We start from the raw sequence: 27,749 nt of genomic DNA on the forward strand, positions 1-27,749 counted from the left end.
AAGATCAGTGCTGATGTAGCGGGGATATTGCAGGTCAGGAGAGAGCAGAAGGAGAATGCAGAACTGGAATAACAGGGGTGTTCATAGAGCCGGACAGCAGTATCATTAGGAGAAGCAGTCAGAAATGCCACAGGAAGAAGGAGTGCAAATCAAAATGACCCGTTAATGGAAAAGCTGGTCAACATAATACCACTGCATAAATCTCCAGGAATTATTTCTCCTCCTGCTAGTTAACACAATGTGTGCTGGCAAGCAGTTTTGGTTTTCTACAAAACGCTGCTCCAGCTTGATAGGAATATCCGCATCAGCACAGGGCTATATTAAGCTGGTCTGACAAGGCCTCCATCTGAGAAATTCAGAAATGCCCAAATTTAATGCAGAGTGTTACAGATCTCAAACAGTATTTTGGGAAGCAGAAGTTTACACGCCTGCTAGTGGCTGCACAAAGCCTGCGAGGCAGTGTTCTCAGCACCTTCTCTCAAGTACCCTGCCTCATTTGTATACCAACTTAAAAACTCGGGCAAATTAAATTTTAAATTGCAATTAACAAAAGCAAAGTGGTAAGAGAGCAATAAGAAAAGTCAGAGAAGCAGAAGGAGGAAACTTTCTTATGACTCTGAACCGGCCAGGTGTTGGGAAACCATCTTAAACCTTCCCGTAGGGAAGATAATTACATTTGGTATGTTCTTTTTTTATTATTAAAGCCATAAAACAATGAAGTTACAATAAAAGAAAGACATGTGCTGCAATTGCCTCCTTCCAGCTGTCCAGTTGCGGCTCACATCTGGGAACCCACTGTTACACCTGTGCAACTGCATCGACTTCACTCGACTTGCTCCAAGTCTATAATTGCTTAGCATTATCCCTGGCTAAGATATAATCTTAGAGGCTCTTGGACACACGAATAAATCCTTGTTGTAAAATAATGTACCTGGAGGCAGGCTGGATTTTACTGGGAAATCTCAGTGCAGTTCTCAGGAGCAGAGCCTTAGTTTCAACTCTGGATTATGTCCCAAAAGAAATTAAAAAAGGAAGAAGCTGTTGCCCTGCACGCAGATACAGGATTGAAGGCTAACAGATGAAAGTTTAATAAAGCCATAATGCCAGGCAGCAGCAGCAAATAACCCGGCCTTCTCCACAGCATGACACGACAGATGTTTTTACCAATAAACCATGTTTCTGAGACAGATCATATAGAGGATATAAATTAAAGTAATGGAAGCCAAAGTGGGGGGAAAAAATGATGCTGCTTCCACCTGTCTTGGCAGGGAGGTAAGCAAGTGCTGGCTGGCTCATTTGTGACTCTCCAAGTGAAATTATATTCTCTCTAGCCTCTTTACATAATTAGCGATCTGCTTCTAGAAAGAGAGACGCAGCAAAAGGGAAAAAACAAGCAATAAACACGGCCTACACCCAGCATGAATTTAGCAAAACTGTGCATAACCCAGCCTCCTTGTAGCAAAATGAGAGGTGGGATCTTCTGTGATGCCTTGCGGGTCTGGATGCCAACTAGCAATTGTGCATCCAAAACCCTTAAGCCAACTTTGACTACAGCCTAAACACTGTAGCCAATGCTTCACCCACAAAGAGCAACAGGGGAAAAAGCAAGCCGTAAAACAGACTCAGTACTTGGTCTGAAACTCACCCTATCGTACAACCAGCTTCGGCCTCGACTGTCCAAATGCAGTTGAGGTTGTGATCGTATGGAGTGGGATACCCCGGAGACAATATCCTCCCAGATGAATCTCCTCGGATAGTGCCCCCGCACTCAGCTGAAAAAATTAAGCATATTTTTCAGTGTCTTCTGGTCCCATGTATCCGGCAACTCTAAATACAGCGCTTTGCTTTTCTCCAAAGGTAACTTTTAATTGGCAATGCAACTAGGAACAGATGCAGACCTCAGCCTGTGATTGCTACAGAGTATTAATGAGAGTCACCTGGCCTGGCTGCTCTGCATGCTTGTTCAGGTCCCTACAAACCCAATGCACTTTCACAGCAGGCAACAAAATATTTGCACTCTCTGCCTGCGCAGTGCCTCGGTGGAGAAGCCGTTTATATTCACTTGTCCTTAATTGACAGTCTGTGGGGTGAGTTGAGATTCCTCTGTTTGTATGTCCAAAATCTTTATTCATAAGCATCATAGAGCCACTTCATCTATCCCCTTCAAACTGATTTTGTAAAGAACTTTGTTGTACCCTATAGCGTGACTTCATAAATCCTATGAATTTACCTGCACATGCAAGAGATACACAGAGCCCCTGCAGAAAGGGTAAAGGTTGAGAAGATTATTGGATTATAACCATGTGGACTTCAGCTCTTGACTACAAGAGCTAAGATGCAGCACAGGGTCATTGAATAAGAGGAAGGCAGCGTGTTCCTGGCTAATGAGACCTCTGTGCCAACATAATCCTCATGTGATATTTCTGACCTTGAAAATGACTCAGGGACTGTCTGAGAACTTAGTTATGCACTGAAAATGCTGGTCAATTATGGAGTTTAAGACGGCAGTGAACAGTTCGTTGATATGTCATAGCTTCTATGGCTTATCAGCTAAAGGGCAAAATAATCCGTTACGTCTTCAATTCAAGACTATCCCTTCTGTACGTTTCTTGGTGCTTTGTCTACTTTAGATAAGTGTCTATAGCACTTTTAATTGCTATCATTTCCAACCGAGTTACCTTGGAGTTACCTTGTAATAACCTTCACAATAGCTATGCAGTCAATTGTGACAGTGCTGTATGTCTTCTTTAATGGCAGATGGGGATACCAATCTTGCCATTAAGAAATGGGTCTGTTGTTTTATTGTGTTGTTTAAATGGCTTGCTATGATTGTCCACATGTGCACATCTGTTCTTGGGCCTCAGCTTGTTGCAGTTTGTTTTTTTTTAATAGTTTTTTTTTTTCCAGGCTCTAGAGACAGAGCTTGCAATTCTTGTGGTGCACAATCTGGTCTATATGCTGTGACGGCACTAAAGTCCAAAACATCTGGCTTTTGATGAAGATAAGCTTGACAATGATAAGCAGCCAACTTTCTTGGGGACAAAACAGCTCCCTGCATTTGGCAGACTGAGCAGGGCTTAATTCTCATTAGAGCTGGGAGTTCACTGGGGGAAGATTTTGAAAACCAGTCAGCACCAGTTGAACTCTGTTCTGATCACAACCATTGAGAGTGTCATCACCACTGGAAGTTTAATTTGGATGGAAATAGCCCAGGCCAACCAAGAAAATGTCTGAAAATGTCATTCCTAGGGTCAAAAATAGGAAAGGCCTCCTGATCTGAATGCACAGAGCACATTTTTATGCATTCACATGGACATCTGCAATTGCAAATCAAAAAGCGAGGAAATAATAAGGGCAATACTAAAAAGCCATTGGCATGCATGGTCTCTGTCAGTTATCTTCTGAGCACTTTGCATACATTGCTTTTCCAGCCTCCTGTCTTTACCTTTATATATTTAAAACACTTATGCAGCAGACTACTGTTTTCTCAGGAGGTCTGTATGCCATTTGGCATGTTTAGGGCACTTCAATATCATCAGCGATCATCCATTTATGCACACCGTTATCCCCGCTTCAAAAGCAAATGGATGTAATTGAAAATACCACAAGATGCAACAGATTAAATTGCAAGTGATTTTAAGAATTGCCCTTGAATGCTGGAGTGTTAAGGTTTAATATTGAGTGTATATGAGTTTTCAGACTGTGCTGCTCAGGCAAGTGATGTAGTAAGAGAATGAGCATATGCCTCGGGAACTGCGTGGGGAGACGAAATAAGAGAAGTAATGCGACGGAGACTATGGGATGTAACCTTCAGCAACTCTCAAATGAAAACAGCTTTGTGCTTTCCAAAGCAACTCCCAGATGATGCCTGCCACCACAGGGAAACCACCCTCCAGTTTGGTGTATTTAAGGAATAGCAGGAATATAGACTAGGAATGAGAGACATTAGCAGAGCTTTGCTGAAAGGCTCAGTCTGAAAGCAATAGCAGAGGGCGCTTCAGGTCAGGCCTGAGACACCTGCAGGAAGCTCACATAGCCTCACGCTCCTGATCTATATTCATGAGACCGAGGTCTGATAAAGGGATGAGTAGCAAGGGAACTTTGCTATTGTCTGTGTTTGCATCCACGGGGGTCTGTCTCAGATGAGTCGGAGCAAGGCTCTGTATTGGGATCTGCAAAGACAGCCCTAACCAAAATGACGGCGTCTTACCTACACACACTGGCAGTGGCTGGTCCCAAGCTCTGCGTTCACCCGTCAAGCAAACCAGCGCCCTGCTGCCTCTTAACGTGTAGCCAGGATCACAATTAAAAGACACAGAGCTGCCTGCAAAATGTCCCTCGTCGTGGACCTTGTAGCCGAACTGGGGGATGCCGGGATCCTCACATTTAATGAGCTCGAAACCTGGTACAAGGCAAGAGGGAATTGTTCTCAATAACTGGAATATGTGAATAACTGGTAACGCAGAGAGCTGCTGCAGGCCCACATGGGACTGCTCTCCTTCTGCCTTGCATCTTTTCTCTAACAGGGAAGAAGCATTAGAGGAAGGGTGGCCTTATGATTTAGAGAGTGGACTGAGAATCTGAACACTTCACTTCCCAGCTTTGTTGCAGACTTCCTATGAGCAAGCCAGAAAGTCACTAAGGATGGGTTGATACTGGGACAGGTTTCTTGTAGATCTACTCTGGAAAGATCTATCCCATCATCCCTCCTACTGGAGATGTAGGTTATGCCAAGCACATTTTTCACGTTTCCCCCCCACCAATGCCCTTCACCAGCACAGCTATCCTGGCAAGCTTCAAAGTGCAGACCAGTCTTTTTGCATTTCATCTGCCTCTTAGTAATAAGAGGATAATAATGGTCATCTCCCATGCTTTCTAGACTGCAAGACTTTTAGAGTGGGAACCATCTCTAAGTGTTTGTCCGGTGCCTAGCACCATGGGACCGTTGTCTCTACTGTGCTCCTGGGTGCCAGTATAATTCAAATAACGGTGCTTATTCCATGAGCAAGCGGTCTGGGACTTACTTGAAAACTGTAGTTCAAAGCCTTTACTTGTGTTCTCGCTGTTGGTGATGAACTCGAGCCACATGCTGCTGGAAGTGCTGTTTATACTCGTGCCCAGCATCTCGGAGCGGCTAAAGGAGCCCAGTAGGCGAGCAGAATTATTGCTACCATCATAGACCTGGAATGAAAAAACACACCAAAAACAAAATGAGACATCATACCACTTAGGAGCTGCAAGGCCAAAGCCTCTGCACAGGTAAATGGAAGCAACTCCTTTGAAGCTGCTGGAAATACATCCCCTAAACCACTGGGCTCTTTATTTTATTTTTAATTTTTTTTACAACTAGTCTATTATAGTAGATTAGTGGTAGTGGATTGGCAGCCCAGGAAAAATACCTGTTATTTTGTCTAGGTGCTTATAGCAGGCTCATCACAGGGTTGAATGACCTGAAAGAAGTCTTTTCTCCTGAAAATGGGTGTAGTCTAGATCAGAAAGAACATGCCCCTTTGACTAGCTCACTGCTCTATTGCAAACCTGATCTTATTAAAGCTAATAAATACACTAGCAAGACTGGGTTTTTTTGAAGAGAAATGAACCCTCCTGAATAAGGGCACAAGCCACTTTCTCAATAATGAAGGCTTGGAGGAAATTTTCCCTGGGAGCCGACAGGAAGTGGCATGAGACCGGGTTAGACAAGGCAAGCACTTGGCCGCCCAATGCATTCTTTGCATTAACTGGAAATCTCTCTCTTGCCAGCAAGTCTGCGAGGAGACGGTGCGTGGATTAAGCCTACCTCGCACTGTGTAAGTACAGCCCTTAAATAAGGACCGAGACGTTTTCAGGGGAGATGGCTTAGCACAGCAGCACACAACTTGTAGTAACAGTCCCTACGAAAAGCATTTCTTTGTGGGTAATATAACGCGGCCTGGATTTGCCTCTCTCTACAGAGAGCTCTGAAACTTGTAAGCACAGATTAATTGAACGCTGGGTGCCGAGATGCTGAAGAGCTCGAGAGTTTTGCATTTAAATAATCTATTTTTTGGCAGATCAACCTGGCCTCTTAGACGCACACAAATAATACTGAGGACCTTGTGTTCACAATCTCTGCTGTACAACGGTGCTGATAAGAATGAAAGTTTTGCTGCAAGGAAGGCCCCCATAGCGTTTCGGCAAATCGCTGAGATTAAGCTGTTTTTTCCCTCCGTTAATGTGCATTTCTACACATATCCGCTCATTGTGCAATTTCTGCTACTCTGTGTGGTGTCTAAAACTGCCAGATTAAAGCCCCTCTCTAGCTATTTACTTACTCCAAGATAAGAATATTTTCCTTTAAAGAACAAAAAGAAGAAAGCCCATTAGTTTTCCACGGAGGCTATTTCTACTCCCTTTTGTGAGTTCAGTCGACTCTTGCTAATCTAAACAGCCCACCAAAGTGTTCGCAGAAAACACTGAGGTCTCTCCCTACCTCTTTGAGACGACTGAACAGAAGTGACATCATTGTTACTAAATGTTTTTTAATATTGTTTTGGTATTTTTTAGGATTTTACACAATATAGCATTTACTGAGACATGCGTTAGAAGAAGACAAGCAGATTGCACTGTGTAAATGTTGGCTTAACCGTGACTATTTGAGGAGACATCACAGAAAATATTATGGATAGGTCTAAATGGCAGAAGGCAGCACCGTGTTCGCGGTCGCTCTGCACTTCCCAACTCTGCTCAGGAATGCCTTGTTCTGCAACACATACTTCCAGCATATAAGCTTCAGGCACGGGCGATGACTCTTTCGGACAGAAGTGTGAATTGGTGAAGTTCAGCTGTCCTGAGGCTTTTGACTGGCTAAAATATGTTTGCTAGCCTGTTTCCGGGAACTGCAAATGATGGCATAGCAGTGACACAAGTTAATTATCTGGTATCCACAGCCTACAAGATATTATTTCACCACTATAACAGGACCCTTCACACCTCACTAACCTCACATGGGGCCGCCAACCATAGATATTGCAATGGCTCAGCTGCATTTTTTTTTTAATTTTAAAGCATGAGGTTAATGGGAGTCTTTCAACTGGCTTCCAAGAGTTACAGGTCAGGTCTTTCATGATCAGCCAGCTACATCTCTTAATTATCATCATGGTAATTACCATGATAGCTATACATCTATAGTATCTTTTGGAGATCCCTTTGAGGCTAAGATGGGACTTAAGCGAGACTGCATCATCACTCCAACACTCTTCCTTACTGTGGTAAACTGTTTAATCTCAGCCGAGTCCAAACCAAAATCAAGACCACCCTGACCTCAGTCATCAAGCTCCAATATGCCGATGGTGCTGTAGCGTATGCTCACTCAGAAGCAGACCTTCAGGCAATTGCCAACGTCTCTACCAAGGCATACGAGAAAATGGGACTGATGCTTAACATTCAGAAAACTAAGGTGCTCCATCAACAAGCTCTTCACGAGCAGTCCCCAGCTCCGGTAATTCAGATGCCTGGTGAGACTCTGGAGGACACTGAATATTTCCCGTACCTTGGAAGCCATCTCTTACAGAAGACTGACATTGATAAAGAAATCCAACTTCACTTTGAATGTACAAGAGCGGCCTTCGGACACTTGAGGAGACGGGTGTTTAAAGATCGCGACATCAGATGTGAAACCAAACTCATGGTTTATAAAGCGGTTGTGATTCCCACCTTACTGTATGGAGGTGAGACATGGGCAATGTACAGGAGATGCCTCAAGTCATTGGAGGAGTACCACCAAGGCTGCCTGCAGAAGATCCTTCAAATCCAGTGGGAAGATAGACACAACACCATTAGGTCCTCTCACAAGTAAACACCACAAGCACCAAGGTGATGATCATCTGGCATCAACTTTGCTGGGCCGGGCACGTCACCTGGATGTTGGACTCCAGACTCCCAAAGCAAGTTGTATTCCCCCAGCTTGGTCAAGGCGTATGCTCAAGAGACGGGCAGAGAAAGCACTTCAAGGACATCCTCAAGGCTAGCTTGAAAAAATGTAACATCGACATCAACTCGTGAAAGACTCTTGCCCAAGACTGCCCCAAATGGAGGAAGAGTCTGCTGCAAGGATATCTGTACTTTGAAACCTTGTGATGACAACAGGAGATGGCAAAGTGGGAGTGGCAAAAACCGTGGGTTGTGGACCGAGTCAAGTACCCAGAGCCACCCCCCACGCGTGGAAACATGTGCCTGAGTTGCACCAGATCGGCCTTGTTCAGACCCACAGATAAGACAATCATTGAAGACAATCATCCTCGACTGCTAGGGATGGCCAAAGAAGGGACATATCTAAAAGCTATTTGGGAGACAGTCCAATTTCTACGGAGACAGGTGTGTTCAAAACCTTAAAACCAGAGCAGTATTAGCATTGAAGGGCTGCTTTATTGGAAACCTCAGCTGAAAGACAGATCTGAAGACCAAATGCCCTCTGCTACCCTACTCCTTGTGGCTGTGTGGTACAGAGAGGACAGTTTCTGGACAGTTTGGTGGAAGCCCATACTGCCACTGCCTGTTCAGTCTCCAGGACTATCAGCTATATTTCACCAGGAACAAATCCACATTGAAAACAGACAGCAAAGGAAAGAGGGCAAGTATACAACCAAGGGGTTGAGATCTGAATCTCAAAAGGTTTGGGGACACATCTGCAGGGTGGGAAAAAAAGGCCAAATGCTCCAAATTCTTATCTAAATGCAGCCTGGAAGAACAAGATCTCTCAGTATTAACCAGTTTAGTTCCACCCAGCAGTGGAGATGCCACTAGACTAGCCTCTTCAGCAGCATTTGGGCATTTCAGCAATCACTCAAGAATCAGAAGTAGGTACTCTGCTTTACCTACATATATTTCCTCATGCTTGGTGCTGCTGACTCAGTCTGAGTAGCTCTCTGTTGCGTGTTAAACCTCATTAAAAACTTAATGGCCACAAGCAACGCAAAGCTTTTACAGACCCAGATGTGCACTGCTCTAAACATCTGTCCCCACATTACTGTATGGCATTTCCAACTTTATCAGAGACGCACAGCTATACTATTTCCCAGAGACGCTACTGAGACAATTCAAAGTGTAAGCTTTTTGGGAGAAGAGGTCTTGCTTTTATCCAATGCCTGTACGGCACCAAGCATTCAGGTTCAGGATCTGTAACTAGGGGGTGAGGTGCTCTGTGCTCCATTAGACAAATAATAATAATAGCAATAGAGGATAAACTGCAAGATAACTATTTTCTTCTATGATAAAGTTGCACTTTACCTGTCAAGGAGTTTGGGCTCAAAGTACACTAGGAATAACCCAGATAAGATTTTCAAAATAACCTTTATTAGCATGCGCATCCATCTCTAAATTCTCTGAACTCCCCCATCTCAGTAAAGCAAGTTGTTACCTTAAGAACATCCCCTGCCTCCAATTCAAAAGTCCTGGCTTTCAGCTGGATCCCCTTTCCTGGCTGGGTCTGGATGGAGTAAATGCATTCATGGTTGTTATTGTAGTTTATTGGATAGTTGGGAGATAGCAAAACACCCTGTGTTCCAGTTACAGATGAACCGCATTCAGCTGCAGAAGGACAAAGAGAAACATTTTAATAACCATGTGGAAATACGAGCAATACAGTGCATGCACATAATCACGTCTTAATTCCCGAATGCTGGCATATGGAGACACTCGCCCTCTCAAGCCCACCCCTACATGCCAATGGTTTTGTGCGTTCTGTTTTCAAAAGCAGGTAGTAAATCAAATAGTAACGATATCACCTAGCTTTTAAGTGCTGCTTTCCATTAGCACATCTCAAAGCACTTTAAAAGGAGAGCAGTATCATTCTCCCCATTGTACAGAAAGGGAAACTGAGGCACAGAGAGGTGATTGGATCTGCACAGGGTCACCTAACCGCCACAGCTGGGAAGAGAACTCGGGTCCTGAGACCCAGTCCAGTCCTCTCAGCAGGCAGATCATACTGTTGGGCCGAGAAAACAGCTTTAATAAATGTCAACAGATAGTCACGTGTCCCATCACAATCGGGCTTGAAGCATTTCCTTTTTATGAATGTTCAAGCTGCCCGGCTTTGCTGGCACAGCTGTTTGCAGGAAAAAAAAATCCCAACCAACCAAGCAAAATCAAACCTAAGCAAAATAAAACAAACCAGCACAATGAAAAACACTGGCTGCTCAATTATTGACTGAGACTCAAATTCAGGAAAACATACTGAAATCAATGGGAGGTGAGCACACATTTAAAATAATGCAGGCGCCAAACATTTCCAGGGATCAATGCCGAAAAGCAATGTTGTGAGGGGTATCTCAGATTGTAATATTTAAACATTTGCCTTTGTCCTGAGTTGCTTAGTTACACAAGCCATATATATAAAAAAGAAACAATGCCACGCCATTTATTGAACTAAAACCCAACACAAATATCTTCGCTGACTCCTGGTAACGAGCTGGTACGACTGCATGCTCGGGTGACGTCCGCAGATTGTTTCAAAGAATAAAGAATTCTGCGAATTGCAAATTTTTAAAAGGAACAGGTGGGAGAAGGAAAAGATGGCAAAGTATGACAAAATCCATTACTGACGGCTAATTTTGTCCACCGCCTTTCTGGGAAATTCTCTGCTTGATGATATTTTAAGGCAGAGGTGGGCAAAATACGGCCTGTGGTCTGCATCTGGCTTGCAGACTGCATTTGGGCTGCCAGGCACTGTCATCTGGTCTGCGGTGCTCACCAACTAATTGTACCCTGCCCAGCCCTTCCACCCACAAGGGTAGGAGCGAGGCACCCATGTATACATCCTACCCCACCACCACCAATATCTATTGCTCCTTGCTCCCACCTGCATGGGCAGAAGGGCCCGGGTCAACCATCACGTGGCTTTCAGGTGGGGCAGCTGCTGCCACTGCTGCAACTGTCAGGGAACCTGCTCAGCTTCCCTGGCATCCCACTTGCTCTGGGCAGCAGGTAGGGAAGTGGTAAGGGCAGGGGCAGAGCTGCAGCTGGGTAGGAGTGTGGAGCAGTGCTTAGCTTGCACCCAGGAGGGCAGCAGCTGCATGAAGGTGGGTATGGTATGGGTGTGCAGGAGTGTGTGGGGGAGTATGTGCAGCCCTGGCAGGCAGTAGCAGCGGCAGCAGGCGGGGCACTTGGGGCATTCGTGCCCAGTGTAGGCATTGCCGCTCAGTGGCATGTGGCTCTGGCTAGTGCTGCATATCGTGGTGAGGACTGCAGCCCCACCGGGCCACCTCTATTCCCAGTGCTCCTCGTTGTGCAGGTGCACCCTTGCACTTGCATGCAGCGGGAAGGAAGCCCTACGCACAGGAGCTGGCTGCCTTTGTCGCCGCCTGCCACGCAGGTCCTGGGACTAAGTGGAGGGGAGCCCCAGCCCCTGCTTCCCCATGGAGTCCTGGACCTGCGTGGCAGGGGGCAGGAAAGGCAGTCGGCTCCAGTGCGTGGGGCTTCCCTCCTGTGGCGTGCAAGTGCAGGGGGCTTTGTGCGCACAGCTGGGAGTGCTGGTGATAGATGTGGAGAGCTGGCTGGAGCCATGCACTGCTGGGCAGCAGTGCCTGCACCAGGCACGAGCACCCCAGGTACCCCCACCTGCTGCTGTTGTGCCATGAGAGGAGTGCGGGTGTCCCCACACCTCCATCACCCTCCCTCACACCCCACAAATGCCATACACCCACACCCCCTGCATATACACCCCCCAACATACCCTATTCCCCCCCACGTCCCTCACACCAGGGGTGATGCATAAGGGGTGCATGTGGGCGCACCCCTTGAGTGTGATGGTGTACCTCCTGCAAAAAGGCACAGCTGACACTGCTGATGGTGCCTGCGGGGGGTCGCTGCTTGCCACCCCTCTGCAGGCACTGCCAGCATCATCTGTGGGCAGTCCACGATCGCCCCTGGCTGCTGCCAACACTGCCAGTTGTGCCTGCGGGTGGTCGCTGACCCCTTGTTGGCATTTGCCATGCCCCCCCCATTAACAGTGCCGGCAGCGTCTGCAGGAGCTCTTCCGCTTATCACCACCTTGCTCCTCCTGCCACCGCAGTGCTCCCGCCGTTGCCAGCGCAGCTGTGCCCCCTCAGCTGCCGGGGGCATTCACTCCCCCCCCCACACACACTCTTGCCACACCCCATACACACCCCACACCCCACCACACACCCCATCATACACACACACACACCCACACCCCAACCACACCCCCCACACAACATACAAGACTACAAATTTATTTTTGAGTTATGCAATCACCTCTATATACACTATGCACACACAAATCATGCCAAAAATATTTTTGTAATACAATTACTATATGTTATAGCAGGTGTTTGACTTCTAGTGTATGATTTGTTTTTTTTCCCAGTTCTAAGATGGCAACCCCACCTCCCACAAGGAGTATTTCCAGGGGCAAGAAGTGGGACTTCTGGTCCCAAGATGGTGACCAGGAGCAGTGCAACTGCAAGGAGCAGGGCCACCCATGTAGCCCGTGAAAGCACACCAAACTTCATTAGGCGGCCCTCCACCTGAAATAATTGCCCACTCCTGTTTTAAGGTCTTTTTATTACCTGGATGTCTTACAACTTCCTTCTCCTGCCACCCCTACCCCACAACTGACAGCTGCAGCCATTTCAACCAGGAATGGGAGAAATCTTGTGAAGAGGGATTTTTTTTTCAGATTCCCTTCAATTCATTTTTTGGTATCCAAACTAGTTCCAGTTCATACCTCTTGGTTTCGCCCCAAAATTTAAGCACAAAAACTCTCCTGGTTCACACATGCATGCTTTAAAGTAGCTTCCTAGCATGTTTTTTTTTCTAGAGAGAAGCCAGACGGTGCTAGGGAGAAAAGAATTCCTCCAATGCTCCGCTGACACTAATGGCTTCAACTTCAAACTGTCTATAGATTAGATTTATTTTACTGTTCAGATTTCTCTCTGCTTCTTTTGCTGCAATTTCTTCAATGCTTTCCAATTCGCTCTGCGCCTCTGTCTGTTTTGCTTTGCTCCTTTCTCTACACTGATTCTAAGAGAAACACAATTGAAACGCCATTTGAGTTCTGACCTTTGGAAGGTGCAACGACCAATGGCTTCGATAGCTCGAAAATTGATGAGAGTGATAAATAACACAAGACTGCACATGAGAGAAAAGGGCTCCAATACAGAGGAAGGATTGTTAAGTTTAGGCACAGGCTGCTACCCAGATCTGGGTTTAAATTACCCGGCTGGGTTCCAGGCTCCCCATGCAACACTGGGCGAATCATGATGTTGCTCGCTAACCCCTTTCAGAAAAATGGGGATAATAATCCTTCCGGTGTCTCCTGAGTTGTCCATTTAGACTGTAATCTCCTTGCACCATAGCTCATCTCTCGTGGGAGTGGAAATTTTCTAGTACAGTACCGCCTACAAGGGTATGGCGACATCACAACAAAGTCTAGCATCAAGATGCATACATGCACTGTCTGTGCGAATGCGCGCTGCATTGGGCACTGTAGCCAAAAAAAATCTATCCTTCCTTAAAATGCCAATAAAACCGTGGGAAAGAAGCGTGCAATATTTACAGTTAAATGCCACAATGGCTGATGTCGACAGCCATGTTGCACAACGGTAACAAGGCATCCAAAAAAGATACCATTACGCATGGGTGCCAACTATCAGCAGAATTAACTCTGTCCAGGGGTGGATCTGGGGGGCAGTTGTGCCCCTCTTTGATTCCTGCACCACCCAAAGTTTAAAACCAACTGCCTGGCAGTGATAGTAGCATTTCTATTCAGGCAGCAATGACCGAGTCGATTGACTTCATGGCTCATTGCACTCCACGCGATTCCTTCTAAACTCTTCATTCCACAGGTGTTAATGACCTCCTCTCCTTTTTAAGTGGTCTTAATATCCCAGTAATGAAGCTGTTCTTTATTGTGTAATTCTGCTGTCTGTTAGCTGCTCTGGGTAATGTAGCTCCTATTTCACACCCTGCAGACTGCTTTTAACTCTAACTAAAAATAACTGTGCATGGAAATAACTTTTAGTGAAGCATTGCATGCACTGTCAAGATGCTCAAAAAGGCTAGATTTTATGAATCTGGAAAAGAAACATCCATTCCTTCCTAAGAACTAGAGGACTAATGAAACAACATAGACTGAATATTTTTTGCTTGGGTGTTGTGTTTGCTTGATACATAATATGTGATGTTGCCGATTTATATTTGCTTTTGCTTTAATCTGAAACTGGATAATATAGCCCTCGGCCACTAGTTTCTTAGTAGAGCTTCTAGTTGTTTTTTAACCTGATAAATGTATGCCTTGTTTTCTAAGTGATGATGTACCACATCATCTGCACCCCCCACCTTGAAAATCCTAGATCCACCCATGACTGTCTGTGTCCTGATGTGAGCCAGGGTCCTCCCAGTCTGTGTCTCACAACATACATAGACAGTATCCCAACATGCGTAGTTACGTTGTGCGAGTTTACACGTGTTTATGCATTCCTAGTACATTCCTGATTATCTCCAGTGCAAGCAAATCGATGAGTGGGTGTTTTGGCAGCTTATTTACTCTGAAAGATTTTCAGCAGTTAAACACTGGCTTTCCTTTCCTAAATATTTCCTTTCCTAAACATTGCCATTACTTTGCGTCTCAGTGCTTTGCATGTACAGCTGAGGAGAATCGCTCCAATTTGCAGTTGAAACAGCTTGCCAATTATCTTGCAATTCTCATTCTTGCAAGACCTTGCACACTGTGGGAACTCATTGCAAGCAGAGATGGGGAAGCACCAAATACAGCCCTTCTTACTACCTGGCAACAATTTCAAAATGCCAGCATGGCCACCCCTTAACTCATCATAGAGCAGAGTAAGAAAACAGGCAGCTTGTAGTTGGTGGTGAGCAAGTGTGTCAGAGGAGATCTCTCTACACACGCCCTACAGAGACACACGACCCGAGGACAGGAGATCTTTTCTGAGCACGCTCAAAGTCCCCAGAGACATTGGTTCAGGCACCAGAATTTGGGATATTTGAAACTAGACCGGAGAATTTGTTTGCATGGGAACAACCTTGCCCTGACTGACAAAAGTTGGACCAAATGAACACACAGGCTGGGAACAGTGCAGGATGGGATGCTGGAAGACTGCAAATTATTCATTTTATCTCTGCGGGGCAGATATGTTACCCTAATACAAGCTAGGTAGCACAGCCCAGAGTTGACCTTTGCCTGAAGTGGTGTAACTTTGGGACACTTGGCACAAGCTAAGAAGCTTTAATGTGAAGACACTCACATTTTAAGCGCCTTTAGTATGGTCTAAGTGAAACTTGTAATTTCAGCATAACTCTCTAATGTGCGTCTCGCACAAAAGTCATGATCTGTTTTTAAAAGTGGAGGAACTAAGGCACAGAGAAATGAAATAGCCTACTCAGGGTTTCACAGGGAGTCTATAGAATCAGATTTAGATGGATAGTATGACTTTCAATAACCCATTAAGGCTATGGACACATGTACTTTATAACCACATTAAAAGGGGAAGGGAACTGCCACTTGGGAGCATGCATGAGCTGCTGTGCTGCAATTATGATGTCTGCAATCTCTGGGCATTAATTCACTGTAAATTTAATCCTGAATGAAACGGAGTTAAAGTTGCAAGCCTGCTAACATTTCTGCTTCTGCAGGGTACAGACATAACAGCTACACCGTAACAGCTTAAATTGATACCGTTTGATATTGAAACAAGAATTATAGCTGTCCACACCCCAAATATCTTCCCATTATAGTTCCTGAAATGCAAAGAAGGGCTAAAGATGCTTTCTTCCGCCCATCATTAGTCTGCCGTATCTGGGTAGATTATAAGCTTTTTGAGGGTGAGTATGCTCACGCTCTCCCGTAACCAGGGCACAATAGAGACCCGAGGGTTAAGTTGACTACAACAAATAACAATAGTTGAGTAATTAAGACACTGTGAAAACATTAAGAGCTTAAATCTGAGCTTTTAGTGACTAAACCAAGCATCTCTGAAAAAACAGGCAGTGACTGGCTTGCCTAACAGGAATCGGACACGGTACCCAGGAGTTCCAGTTCCTAGTCCTATGCTCTAATGTACTGCATTCAGACCCTCAGAGATGCTATCAGTACTCAAGGTCTATACAACTATTGCCTGTTCCCAGACCCCTCCATACTCCCGTGTGCTTTGGCAGCTGTCTAACCCGTGCTCTAGTGCAGTGCAGGTGTGCCACAAATTCGACCCACACCTTCTCCGAGTGCCACTCTGATCCCCTTCTCCTGACTTCCCTTTTTGTTCCCTGCCCTGTTCTCCCTGCCCAATCTGCTGCTCTGATTTCTGCCCTGAGTATCATAACTGCATAACCATGTGCATCATACCTGGAGCCCTCCGCTCAACTCCCCTCCCCGGGTTTCCCGTCCTTGGAAATAGCACTCCCCTGCATATCCGTTGACTGATGATGACCCGAAAATTGGTCCAAACTATCCGTGCTGCGTCTTACCTACCACCCTGCAGTGATCTGCTTAATCCACCCATGGCCCACCTTCTTTTGTGATGCCCCTTATGGAGCAACCTCCCTGGCCAGGATCTGTCTGCAGATGCCCCCTGGATCAATGGGAATGGCAGGAAGTCACAAACAAGGTTCTGGTGCCAAACCCCACTTGTCAACCTGCTGGCTTCGAACTGGTGAGAGTGGTCCCTGCTGAACAGGTTTAGGACACAGCCAACCTACACTGCCGGGGCCTCAGTGCTAACCCACTGTGTGCTTGTGGAGAGATACAAATAATGCCGCGCATCACCAAGGAATATCTCTTCTACAAACAGTGGATTAATAACTTTGAACTCAGCTAATGAGGAGGCTATTGCTTGGCTTTGCAGGTTTGCATTCGCTAAATAAATAAAATTTCTGCCCTATGCTGTCTGATCTGCTCCTCTGCTTTCTGCTCCCTCCCCTGTGCTCCTTGTCTGATCTGCTGCCTTGCTTTCTGCTCCTTGTCCTATTTGCTATGTGTTCCCTACTCCCTCCCTGATGTACCATGTGCCACACATGGGAGGCTGCCTGTGCCACTTGTGGCATGTGTCGCAGGTTGACCACCCGTAGCGTAGCACAATATCCCTGTGCATGGTTATGAAATTTTGCTCGATCATGGAAGCAGCCGCAGTAGGTTTCAGTTGTATTACACTGGTTGTATTGTAATCCACTGCATGCATCTTTCAAAGTGGCTTTCCCATCCATCCCCAGACTTTAAAAGAACGATAAGAAAGGACCATCTATTGTACAGACTGCAATTGAGGCATCTGAAAATGTTCTCAGTGGGAACCATTAAACTGTTATATTCTCTCCTCCCCAGCACCTCAACACATTTCAAAGCAGTAAGCAACACTGCAGACCAGCATTCACCCTAGAACAGTGATTCTGGACCAGGATGCCACAACACACTTTTAAGGGTGTCACAGGTGTGTGCATCCTCCCAGAAGCAGCCCAGAAGCACCTGTCCCTGCCTTGCATCAGGGTCTTGTGGAGCTGGCTGAGCCAGCCCAGCCTGAACTGGATGGTGCTGGCATCCCCCAGTAACCGTGGAGAGGCCTGGGGAGAACAAGCAAGTGGAGAACGAGCTGCAGTTGCAGATAGGAAAGCAGCATAGGAAAACATGGGAGCTACAAAGTGAGCAGTGGGAGGGCACAGAGACCCATCGCTGCAGGACCTAGCTGGGAGCATGGGTGAACCGCATCCTCATGGGGGCGTGGGGCAGGTCCCATCATCTGTGCGATGCCTCTCCTGCTCAGGAGAAGCATACGCTCACTGCTCCCCGCTTCCCAAGTAGTCCCCAGTAGCCAGCTCCTGCATCCACCCTGCAAGAAGAGGGGCTTTGTTTCCAGTGTCTCCATTGCTGAATTGTTCGTGTGAGACTATTGCTGCCAGTCCAGCTGCTCGGCTGGGAAGGAAAGGAAGTTTCATTTCCTCCCAACTGTGCTACAAACCTCGGTCCCTACCCTGTAGCCAGACCACTGCACCCATGCACCTATGGGGCTGGGAACCCTCAAGAGTTTGTAGTCTCTGACTTCTGCCATCACTTCTCAACTGCCTTAAAAGCAGTATTTCTGCTTTATTTCCATGAGCTTCATTTAAAAAAACCCCAAAAACTAAAAGATCATGTTTTTTAAAAAGAGGGAACTGAAATAAAGGGATTTCAGGGGAAAAAAAAGTGATGTCCATTCATTAGTATGTCACACCTTGCTTGGGGTTTTTTTAAATTATGCATGGTGTTGGTGGGAAGGTCAGATCCCCTGCAGGACTAGTGTATGGGTCAGTCTTCAGGTGTGACGCCAGGTGCTGCGCCCGTCTGGCTATGCAGCAGCCTCACCCTGCATGCCCCAACCTGGTGCGCCCCAATCTGGTCATGTGCTAGCCTGATCCTGCACATGCCAGTCCATCCATGCACCGGCCTGACCCTATGCACCACAATGTAGTCACCTGCTGGCCTGACACTGTGCACCCCGATCAGTCATGCACTGGCCCAACCCTGTGCAAACTAAATCAGCTGTGTGCCGATCTGCCCCTGCATACCCCAATCCAGCCATGGGCCAGCCTGTCCCCATATATCCCCGATCCAGCCACACACCAGTCTGACCCCACATACCCCAATCCACCTGCATGCCAGCTGACTCCATGCACCCCAATCTGAGCATGGGGTGACCGCACATGCCTGTGTGACTCTGCACAGGCATGATCTAGCACACTGGGCTATGCCATCCAGCCCACAGAGCTCCCCACAGGTCCAGAAATTTGGTAGCAGGGGTGCAGCATTTAATGCTGAGACCACTTCTTTGCCACCTGCGGGCTGGATAACATGCCTTGGTGGACTGGATGTGGTCTGGGGGCCAGAGGTTGAGCACCGCTGCCCTAGAACAACATGCCTTGCCATCAGTATGCCTTCAAATCAGCCAAGACTCTTAGATAAAATGGGCTAAGCAAATATTGATTCAGAGGCTAGCCTGCTTGTGAAATAGCTTCATCCTGCATGTTTAAGACTGCCCTTTCTCAAGGGCACTGGCTTCTTCACTCCCAATATCCACTTGCTTTGCTTTTGTTTATGAACAACTATGATCCTTTGTGCTCCTTTTGCATTATTGGCAGTGATGCCTCTGCATCACATCTCTTGAAGTCAGCAGGGCCGAGCCATGCTCCAAAGGGAGCAAACAGCTTTGGAGTGGGCAGATGACACAGAGCAACAGATGAATGGCTGTGACTGGTGAAGAAGACAGTGCAACATCCCCTCACGCTGGAAAAAGTCATTTGTGGTTAGGAAATGTGTGTGTGTTGTGATTAAACCAATGGGCAATCGCTGTGGAATAGCTAATGATGTAAGTTCACCCCTTCATGGTGCCATGCTCTGAACCAGGGATGGGCACTCAAGGGTCTAAAGATCTCCTGGTCTTCCCATGCATTTGCTTTAGGAAGCTGACTCTTCTTGGGCTATCCCGGTTTCCTATCACAAGGTTGAAGAGTTATGCTGGGCATCCTCCCCTCAACAAAAGTCTGTGAAGCACTTGAACTGTGCCCCACTGAAGGCTGGTCCATGGCACAAGCTCCTCTTTACTTCTAACATGCAAGGGCTCTGCGAGCTGACTCAGAGCAACTCTGGTATTTCATTTCAGCCAATACTCCTGGGGAAAGTGTGGTGGTATTTGCTCAGGTCTAACCACTCACCCGAATCCTCCTTCCTCCCCCTCAGGCATCAAATATTTCAATGCTTATTTCTTTAAAAGGCCTTTGCAGGCACACTGAAACCACAGCTGAAATGTAGTGGATGATTGAAGATGAGAGCCTAACACGCAGAGTGACACGAGCATATGCCAGCATCCTGGAACTAGCTGTCACCCTATTACCGGAGCTCCCTGCAAACCACTAGACAATAAATTTGAGCCATTATTATAAAACCAACAAGTTAATTTAAAACCGAGTGCAGTGGGGAATTGGGTAAGTGGAAGCCATTATATCTGCTTCGTGCCGATGTCTGTGGATCAAATTTAAAGCTGTGATAAGACTTTTTTTTTTTTTTTTTTTAAATTTCAAGGCTCCTGATTAGCTCTCCCTTCAAGCTGATAATTATTCGTGCCCAGAGTGGCTGCTTGTCATGGCAGCGGAAGTGACCTTGTGACCAAGTCATTAAACAGTCCTGGAAAGCAGAGTCAGCAAAATGGGATCTCCCAAGCAAATCACTACAGATGGAGGCAACGGCCTTGCTCTCACGTGAATGCCTTTTTGCCTTGGCTCTGATGGGTGAGCAACAGTCATGGATAAATGTGAAAAGCCCAGATTTACAAACCGGAAACAGCTGGGTAAATGGACCAAGCGGGGCTGCATGATACTAAGGGGCTCTCAAGCTGCATTTCATAGATGGTCTCTGAAGCACTTTCTGACAGACCACGAAATGCTAGCTCGTAACTTGCTGCTTGCTTTTTGTCTTTCCCCTTGCCACGTGGCCTCCCCCGAAGTCCAGCAAACAATCCCAAACTTGACAAGTGTCACTTTTCTACATGAGCAATTGCCACGGAGGACCACAAAAGTAGGCAATGGCCCACGAGAAGGGAGCATAGGTGGGGGGCAATGGGAATAAGCATGCTAGAAAACAGACCACAGGAGAAGGAGCCGGTGGCTGAATAGTGGCAAGTGGAGCCAAGCAAAGGAGTGGGGTGGCTGAGTTCGGCTAAGAGCAAGGCATGGGTCAACAGAGGTAGTTTCCAAGACAGCATCCCTGTCTGAAGATGAAGTTTGCACTGGTTGAGGATGCCAGGTTTGAGGCACCCCTTCATCTGTCTGTGCCACTTGTTTCCCTTGGGCTCTGTGGTTCAAAGGGAGGCTGGTTTGAAAATCCTAGACGGAGACTATTGTCGTCTATCCCATGACACCGAATTTTCCCTGCAGGGATGTGAAGTCCCCCACACCCCGTGTGTCGCTCGCCCACTCGGGAGCAGTCTCCAGAGCGGTTGCTCATTCCAGCTCTTTATTTCCCTCCCGGCTCCACCCCGCTAGCACAAAGATGTGGTCCCGTGGGGACCCCGCACTTCCCCGCCCCATTAACGTTACAATATAATAGATCAACCAAGCAAAATGAAAGCACATGACCACCTACCAACACACCTTGGCAGAGGCGAACTCCACACACGCCGTCTACCCCCCAGGCAGGTGATGCGCGAAACGCCCTCCAGTCTGTAGCCGGGGAAGCAGGAGAAGGTCAGCACGTCCCCCACGCCGAACTGCAGGCCCTTCCTGATGCTGTAGGCTGGGACCTCGGGCTCGTCGCAAGGCTCCAGGTCATACTCTAGGGAGGGTCGCAACGACAGGTTGTGTTACAGCACGGCTCGTCAAATTTGTTCCCTTGTCCCCCCCCGGGTGATGTAGAAGCCAGATGCAATGATTATAACGTGGCTCAGGGATTTGTTTAAAGCCGAGGTGCAGCTCATCCTTTTGCAGCGTGGCCAGCGTGAGACCCCAATTCTGCTTGCACTGCTGCAACAACATGGGGTTTTACGCTAAGGATGCTAGGAGAGGGCTGGAGCTGTCCTCTGGATCCAAGTTGGTTCAAAATGCACTGGGTATATTCACCAACGAGGGCAAAGAGATACCCAGGGGGAGAAATCAGAACAGTAGCAATTTGCTCTCCCTTTGGGCAGGTGGAAAGGACATGAGACGTCAGGACCCATCTCCTCACATTCCTGAGGAGCGCAGCTTCTTCACACCTCCTCTGCTCTTCTTGACCACCCGTATCCCACATCACTGTCACATTCATTATCCCAAAATGATGCTGAGAAGTGCCGGACCAGCTGGAAAACCCCAATGCAATGCACCTCCAGCAGCTAATTGACACGTTTCTCCCTGCAGAGCAGGAGGAGGGAGAGATCTCGGCCAAAGAAACCAAGGGCAACAATTGTCCAGTCTGAAAAATGCCGGTGGGATTATTCCCTGCCTCCTCTGTTTAGGATTGAGCTGTTCAAAATATCATCCCAAAAGACCCATGTGCAATAAACCTCTTGATATATTCACATTCTTTGCTTTGAAAGCATGAGAGTGGATTGAGCCCTGAATTGCTAATCCTTAAAGTGAGTGAGATGCAGCATCCTGGCTGACGGACTCCGAGGGAAAGTCAGTCACAATTACAGCAGGTGGGAAAATGAACTCCCTTCACCAAAATGATTGGAAGGAATACATTGTTCACAGAATTGTTCTGGTTTTTAGATTAAAAAAAAAAAAAAGAAAAGAAAAGAAAGAAAGCCGGCAAGCCCAGACTCCAAAATGCAAACGTTATTTGGTTTGTGACAACAAAAAACCTAAAAATAGAGTCAATTCTGCTTTTCAGTTGTCAAAAAAAAACCAAACAAGAAGAAAATACTTTTTTCCCCCTACAACATCTTTTGAAAATATTAGCCAGACACGGTCATTTCCTTATACAAACCTTGTTTTGTCAAAAAAAGTGATTTTTCCTTTAAGTCGAATGGCACTGAGCAGTCTTTGACTAGCTCTATTCAGCGGCGGGGATTAAGCTGATTATACTTGAACTCTTGGTTCCTGAGGTCCCAAAGAAGGTGTCTGAAACCAAATACTTAGCCTACTAAAACCATTCCCAAGAGCTTAAAAGAGTAATCTCTCTATCTAGGCTTCTGGCAATAGCTGTGTCTATCAGACGTGCATCAAACACTGCAGCATTAGTTGTCGTCACAATTGCCGTTACTTTTCCACCCCACGAGGCAGGATTTTGCTCGTGCTCAGCTCAAGACCTGGGAGGCACCTATAAAACGCACAGGGGAACAGCAAGACAACGACGTGGCTTTGTTTTATCCATGGGCGACCACAGTGAATGACTCGTAAGGGCGCCCAGTCAACTGGGATGGTAGCTGCACAATGTTGTGCTATCCAAATGTGTGAATGGACAAATACAGCCATGTGAATGGACAGATAAATCTTTGATTCGAGAGGCAATTGAATGTGCGTTCAGGCTGTGAGCACACAACATCCGACTGTGCTTTGTAATAAGAGCTCACACAAGCACAGAGGCTCTGTATGTGTGTCATCCCTTATTTTCCATATGCAAATGTATATTTGCATGGGCCTCGCTCTGACTACACCAAGTCTCTTTTTGCAAAGCCAAACTTGAAAATTTAGAACTTGGTCTTGAGACTCTGATACGCTGCCTTTGTAGATGGGGCTGAGCCTACAAGGAAGATGGCATGGTTGAGTGGGTCTCTACCCCTGACCTTGAACGGGACGAGTTGGCACTTGAACTCCAGAGACCTTCGTTTTATTCTCAGCTCAAGCAGTGATCTGGTTTGTGACTCTTGGCAAGTCACTTCAGCTCTCTCTGTATCTTTATTTCCTCTCTCTCCCTTGACCTGACTTTATTGCAAGCACTGTGTCTTACTCATATATAGCCAAGTGCAATAGGGCTACAGGCTTAGGTGGGATCTGAAGGTGCTACTGTGATGCAAATATTACGGCAAATCCCTGGGCACCCACAGAATCCACTAAGATCAAAGAGAGTTGATACACACAGCCGCAGGCTCTCTCGTATTAAATGCTGTACCTGTACATCCCTTAATACCCTCTAATGCTCCAGGTTGCTTGCTTTTATTACCAACTATCCCGTTGCAGCAGTTCAAGCAGAGAGACTCCAGAAAGAAAGGATCTTGCCAGTTCCCCAGTAATGCCATCAGGCTAATCTAAACCTAGCTGGAGCTTTGCAATGCATGCATTCTCTCTAGGATTTACTGAAGCCAGCTGCAGAGGCTGGGCTGCTGGATGAGCAGCTTGGTGAGCTGCCCTTGGCTTAGGTGCAGGGCACAGGACCAAGGCACAAGGAGTCAAGGGGACCGGATTGGCAGTGGCAATGACCAGTCCTGCTTTGCTCCTTGTCCAAAAAGTCCAGATTGCTTCAAGTCAATGTCCAAGGGAATCCAGCTGCTACAGCTTCCTGGGTTGAGAAGGGAATTAACTGCTGCACCTTTGTGGGGATTTTTTTTGTGGATAAGGAGCAACGGTATTTGGAGTAATGAGGTTCTGGCAAACCCGCAGGAGGTGAGAGAGGAAGCAAGCCAGGCATCCCAGGACTAGAAGAGGAAAAAACACCAAGCTAGTTGGGAAGGAACAATAAAGACCAATGCAAAGGGATGTCATTCCAGCAGATTCAGACCACTGGCTGAGCCTCTGCAAAGGTGGAGAACTATAATTGCCCACATGCATTTTTTATGACTGCAAGGATCAGAAGACCAGGAAAAATTAAAATAAAACTTAAAAAAAAAACCCCACACACTTAAAATACCAAATTGGAATGAAAGATAGGTAGACCGATCAAGGGAATTGGTCTTTGACAGCCTGATCATCTGTTTGATTTTGGCTTAGGTCACCATGACCGGGATGTGTCACCATCTGATATCCGTTTAATGGCCAAGGAACAAAGTGAGTCAGTGGGTTCAGCTAGTGAAGAAATGCTCCCAACACAAAAAGCATGGGCACAGCTGGACCCTAAGCTGCTTCCCTCAATGGCAAGCATGGTGGAGGGTAGTGCTCCTTGGACTGGAGGAAATACATAGAAAAGAAACCTCGTCTTTCAGTTCAGGGCTAGACATTTCAGTGGGGTATTTTAAGGGACTGATCACCAGCGATCTGATGTGGGCATCTCTTCTCAGAACTATATAAATACATCTGGGAGGGAAGGCTCCAAAAATACCCCACCCCCAAAAGTAGACTTCTGCACACTCCCCCTTACCTGAGAAGGTAATGTTGAATCCCTCATAGGACATGGAGAAGTCTGAGATGAAGCGGATCTGAGCAGAGAAGTTCCCAAAGAGCCCAGCGCTGAGCGGGGCCGGCAGGCGGGAACCAGTGAGCTGCTTCAGAGGCTGGGTGAAGCTGCCGTTTTCGGTGATCAGCAGGTAGTCGTGGCCATTCTCCAAGTGAAAGGTGTGAAAGGTGAAGAATACACCTGCAGTGTGGGGAGGGAAAATAAAAAAAACAAACAAACAGGGGAGCACCCCACTTAGCAGACGGTCCATTTACAGTGTCCATCACCACTGCACCAAATCAACAGGATGGGCATAAGTATTCGACTCCAGGACTTCAATGAACAGCTCAACTGAGAAGAAAAAAAGGAAACTGAAAAGTCCAGGAGGTAGAGGAGATAAAGAGCAGGATAAGGGTACAGAGGATAGTGCCTGAGATCGAGAAGATGGATCAGGTTTTTCCATTCATGCCCCACTACCACGAAGGGAGCAGGGTACAATACACCACTAACCATCAGAGCTCAGACATAGGTTGTCACTAAAGCCAAGGGCAATACATTTATATGGATAATAAGAGGATCAAGAATGCAAATTGAAAAGGATCACAAGGATAAGAGAAGGATCAAGTGTGTCAAAAGGGATCCGAACACAGGTACTTAAGGGGATCGCGCTGACCTCTTAACGCATGGGAGTTAGGAAGGTGCATTCACTGGGAACAACTTATCTCCCAACTGCCAATGGTAGAAAGCGCTCTGAAGCATCTAGTGCTGAGCAGTGATGGGGAGAGAGGATGGTGGACTAGATGAAGCTTGGTCTGATCTGCCACGGTAAATCCTGCGAGCAAGAAAGATCTTGCATTTTTAGCTTGACAGCATTTTGCCAAAACCATCGTTAAAACCAATATCGCTAGCGATTACTACTATTAACAAGGAACAATAACTAAAAAAATAAAACAATAATTGCATTAAAATCATTAAAGTATGATATGACCAGCAAAAAAAAAAAAACCGATGAAAAGGAAGCTCTTTTTCCCTCTCCTGAAACTAGATTTCAATATTTTAAACAAGCTGGAAGGGTCTGACCTCACTTCATTTGTTATGGCTTTAGAAGCAGTGATGGATTACTTAAAACCTCACTCTCACCTACGCACTCATAAAATAGCAGCTATTTCTAACTTCCACAGAAGCTTCCAGCTGGGTGATTTCCACACTGGAATTCAAACACAATCAGACACCCTTGTTTTAAGCCAAAAGATCTGCTGCAGCAAAAAAAAAATAAAAAAATGGTAGCAGCAATTTGTGTGGAAAAAAGAAAACAAAAGAAAGCAGGATCCTGAATCATGGACCCTGCCATGCAGCCTTCAAATGAAGTTAAATTGCAGCATTACCTAGGAATGGACTGATCCCTTTGCATTTATAGGGCTACTTTCATCCAAAGCTTTTGATGCACTTCCCAAATATTCAGGGGCAGACTGCAACACCCTAACTCACCCTGGATTCTACTTTATCCTATTCACCACCCTACCAAAATCTTGCAGAGGAAGACATGATTCCAGGGGACAAGGGATATCACCATCTGGACCTATTATGGCCAGAGCGTAACGCCCTTCTCTGTACAAGCAACGCTCTGCGGCGCTACAGATTTAAAGTACAAGGAAACCAAGAAAAGTCAGCAACCTATGACTTGTCAGACTGGATCATACCCTAGGTCAGGGGTGGACAAAATGCGGCCCGGGGGCCAGATGCGGCCTGCCAGGCCATTCTAGACGGCCCACGGGGCCCCTAAAAAGTTTAGAAAATTAATATTTATATGCCCCTGGCTGCCTGTCATGCGGCCCTTGATGGCTTGCAAAAACTCAGTAAGCGGCTCTCCACCCAAAATAGTTGCCTGCCTCTGCCCTAGGTCCATCTACTCTCTGCAGTGCTCAGTTCCTGTTGCTTCAATTATGATAATTATGAATACTTTCAGTATCCATGGAAGGAACCAACCCCTTTTTGATAGTTCATTGTTCACCTGTAAGTAGAATAAAAACACTTATGAATCAGGAACAGAGGATGCATGGGCTGGTAAAGGGGATTTCACCGGTAAGTCACTCACTCGGACGCAACGTGGGAGCTGGAACGCCTCAGTTTTGTGTCAAACCCTGCCACTTGGCCTCTTCTTCACTACACCTTGGTGATCCTCAACTTCCCAAAGGGAACCACTTGTGTGAGTAACTGCTCACCAATGTGTGAATAAAGGGATCACACTTTATCTAATCAGCATTAAAATCCCCTTGTGGGAAAAGGAAATATTGGATCCGTCTGGGCAGAAAAATTGTAGTCATTTTTTTTTTCCCCATGAAGTCATCAGGATGACTGAAATGGCTAAATGGTTCCAAACTTTTATCTTTCCAACCAGTGCTATGACTAGTTGGAAACAGCTGTAACGTATTTCCGATTGAAAATGAGATGGGGTGAAATGAATAAAAATGTTCGCGCTCGATTTTCCCGTTTTTCAACCAGCTGTAGAATTAAGTCACCATTTTGCAGAAAGCACGGCGTATCCAAGGCATGGGGGAGTGATAGGCTCATGCAATGCCACGCCATACGTGAGCTGATAGGAGAATCCAGATTCCCTGGATTTATCGGGTCTACCTTCTGGACCACACCTGCCCTCAGAGCAATGGACCCGGGAGTCCTACCTCTTCCTCCTCTGCTTTCAAATTCACTCCTGCCCTGGTTCATCTACAACAAGCAGAGCCAGTGAACAGCATTATCCCTACAGCTGAAAGGGCTGACTCTGAACTCATTTTAAAGGATTTGCAACTGTGACTAAACTTTTGCTCAGCTCAGGAAATTCACTGCAGCACAAAATGTCTTGATATGAAAGCAAGCCTCCTTTTTTTTTTTACTTAATTAGGGGGAAAAGAAATCACTTTGGTCAGCTTCAAGTCACCAGATTAAAAAGCAAGGGTCCTTCCTTTTTTTTTTTTTAGCAGTTAAATTTCTTTAAAAA

The 27,749-nt window shown here is 46.4% G+C and overlaps 1 protein-coding gene across 4 annotated transcripts in view; it reads right to left on the reverse strand.

The window, feature by feature from the left end:
• Positions 1–27,749, reverse strand: part of CSMD2 (CUB and Sushi multiple domains 2) — a 651,518-nt gene that overhangs the window by 165,640 nt on the left and 458,129 nt on the right. For all 4 annotated transcript variants that reach the window (XM_014605014.3, XM_019487966.2, XM_059729594.1 and 1 more), the window contains 6 exons: positions 24,740–24,955; positions 21,113–21,301; positions 9,395–9,564; positions 5,025–5,181; positions 4,211–4,402; positions 1,646–1,772 (listed from right to left, as the gene is read on the reverse strand). In XM_014605014.3, coding sequence (XP_014460500.3) covers positions 1,646–1,772; positions 4,211–4,402; positions 5,025–5,181; positions 9,395–9,564; positions 21,113–21,301; positions 24,740–24,955 — 1,051 coding nt within the window. The remainder of the gene's footprint in view (positions 1–1,645; positions 1,773–4,210; positions 4,403–5,024; positions 5,182–9,394; positions 9,565–21,112; positions 21,302–24,739; positions 24,956–27,749) is intronic.

Source organism: Alligator mississippiensis, chromosome 6 (assembly GCF_030867095.1).
Source record: "Alligator mississippiensis isolate rAllMis1 chromosome 6, rAllMis1, whole genome shotgun sequence".
In the NCBI taxonomy this organism is placed as follows: domain Eukaryota; kingdom Metazoa; phylum Chordata; order Crocodylia; family Alligatoridae; genus Alligator; species Alligator mississippiensis.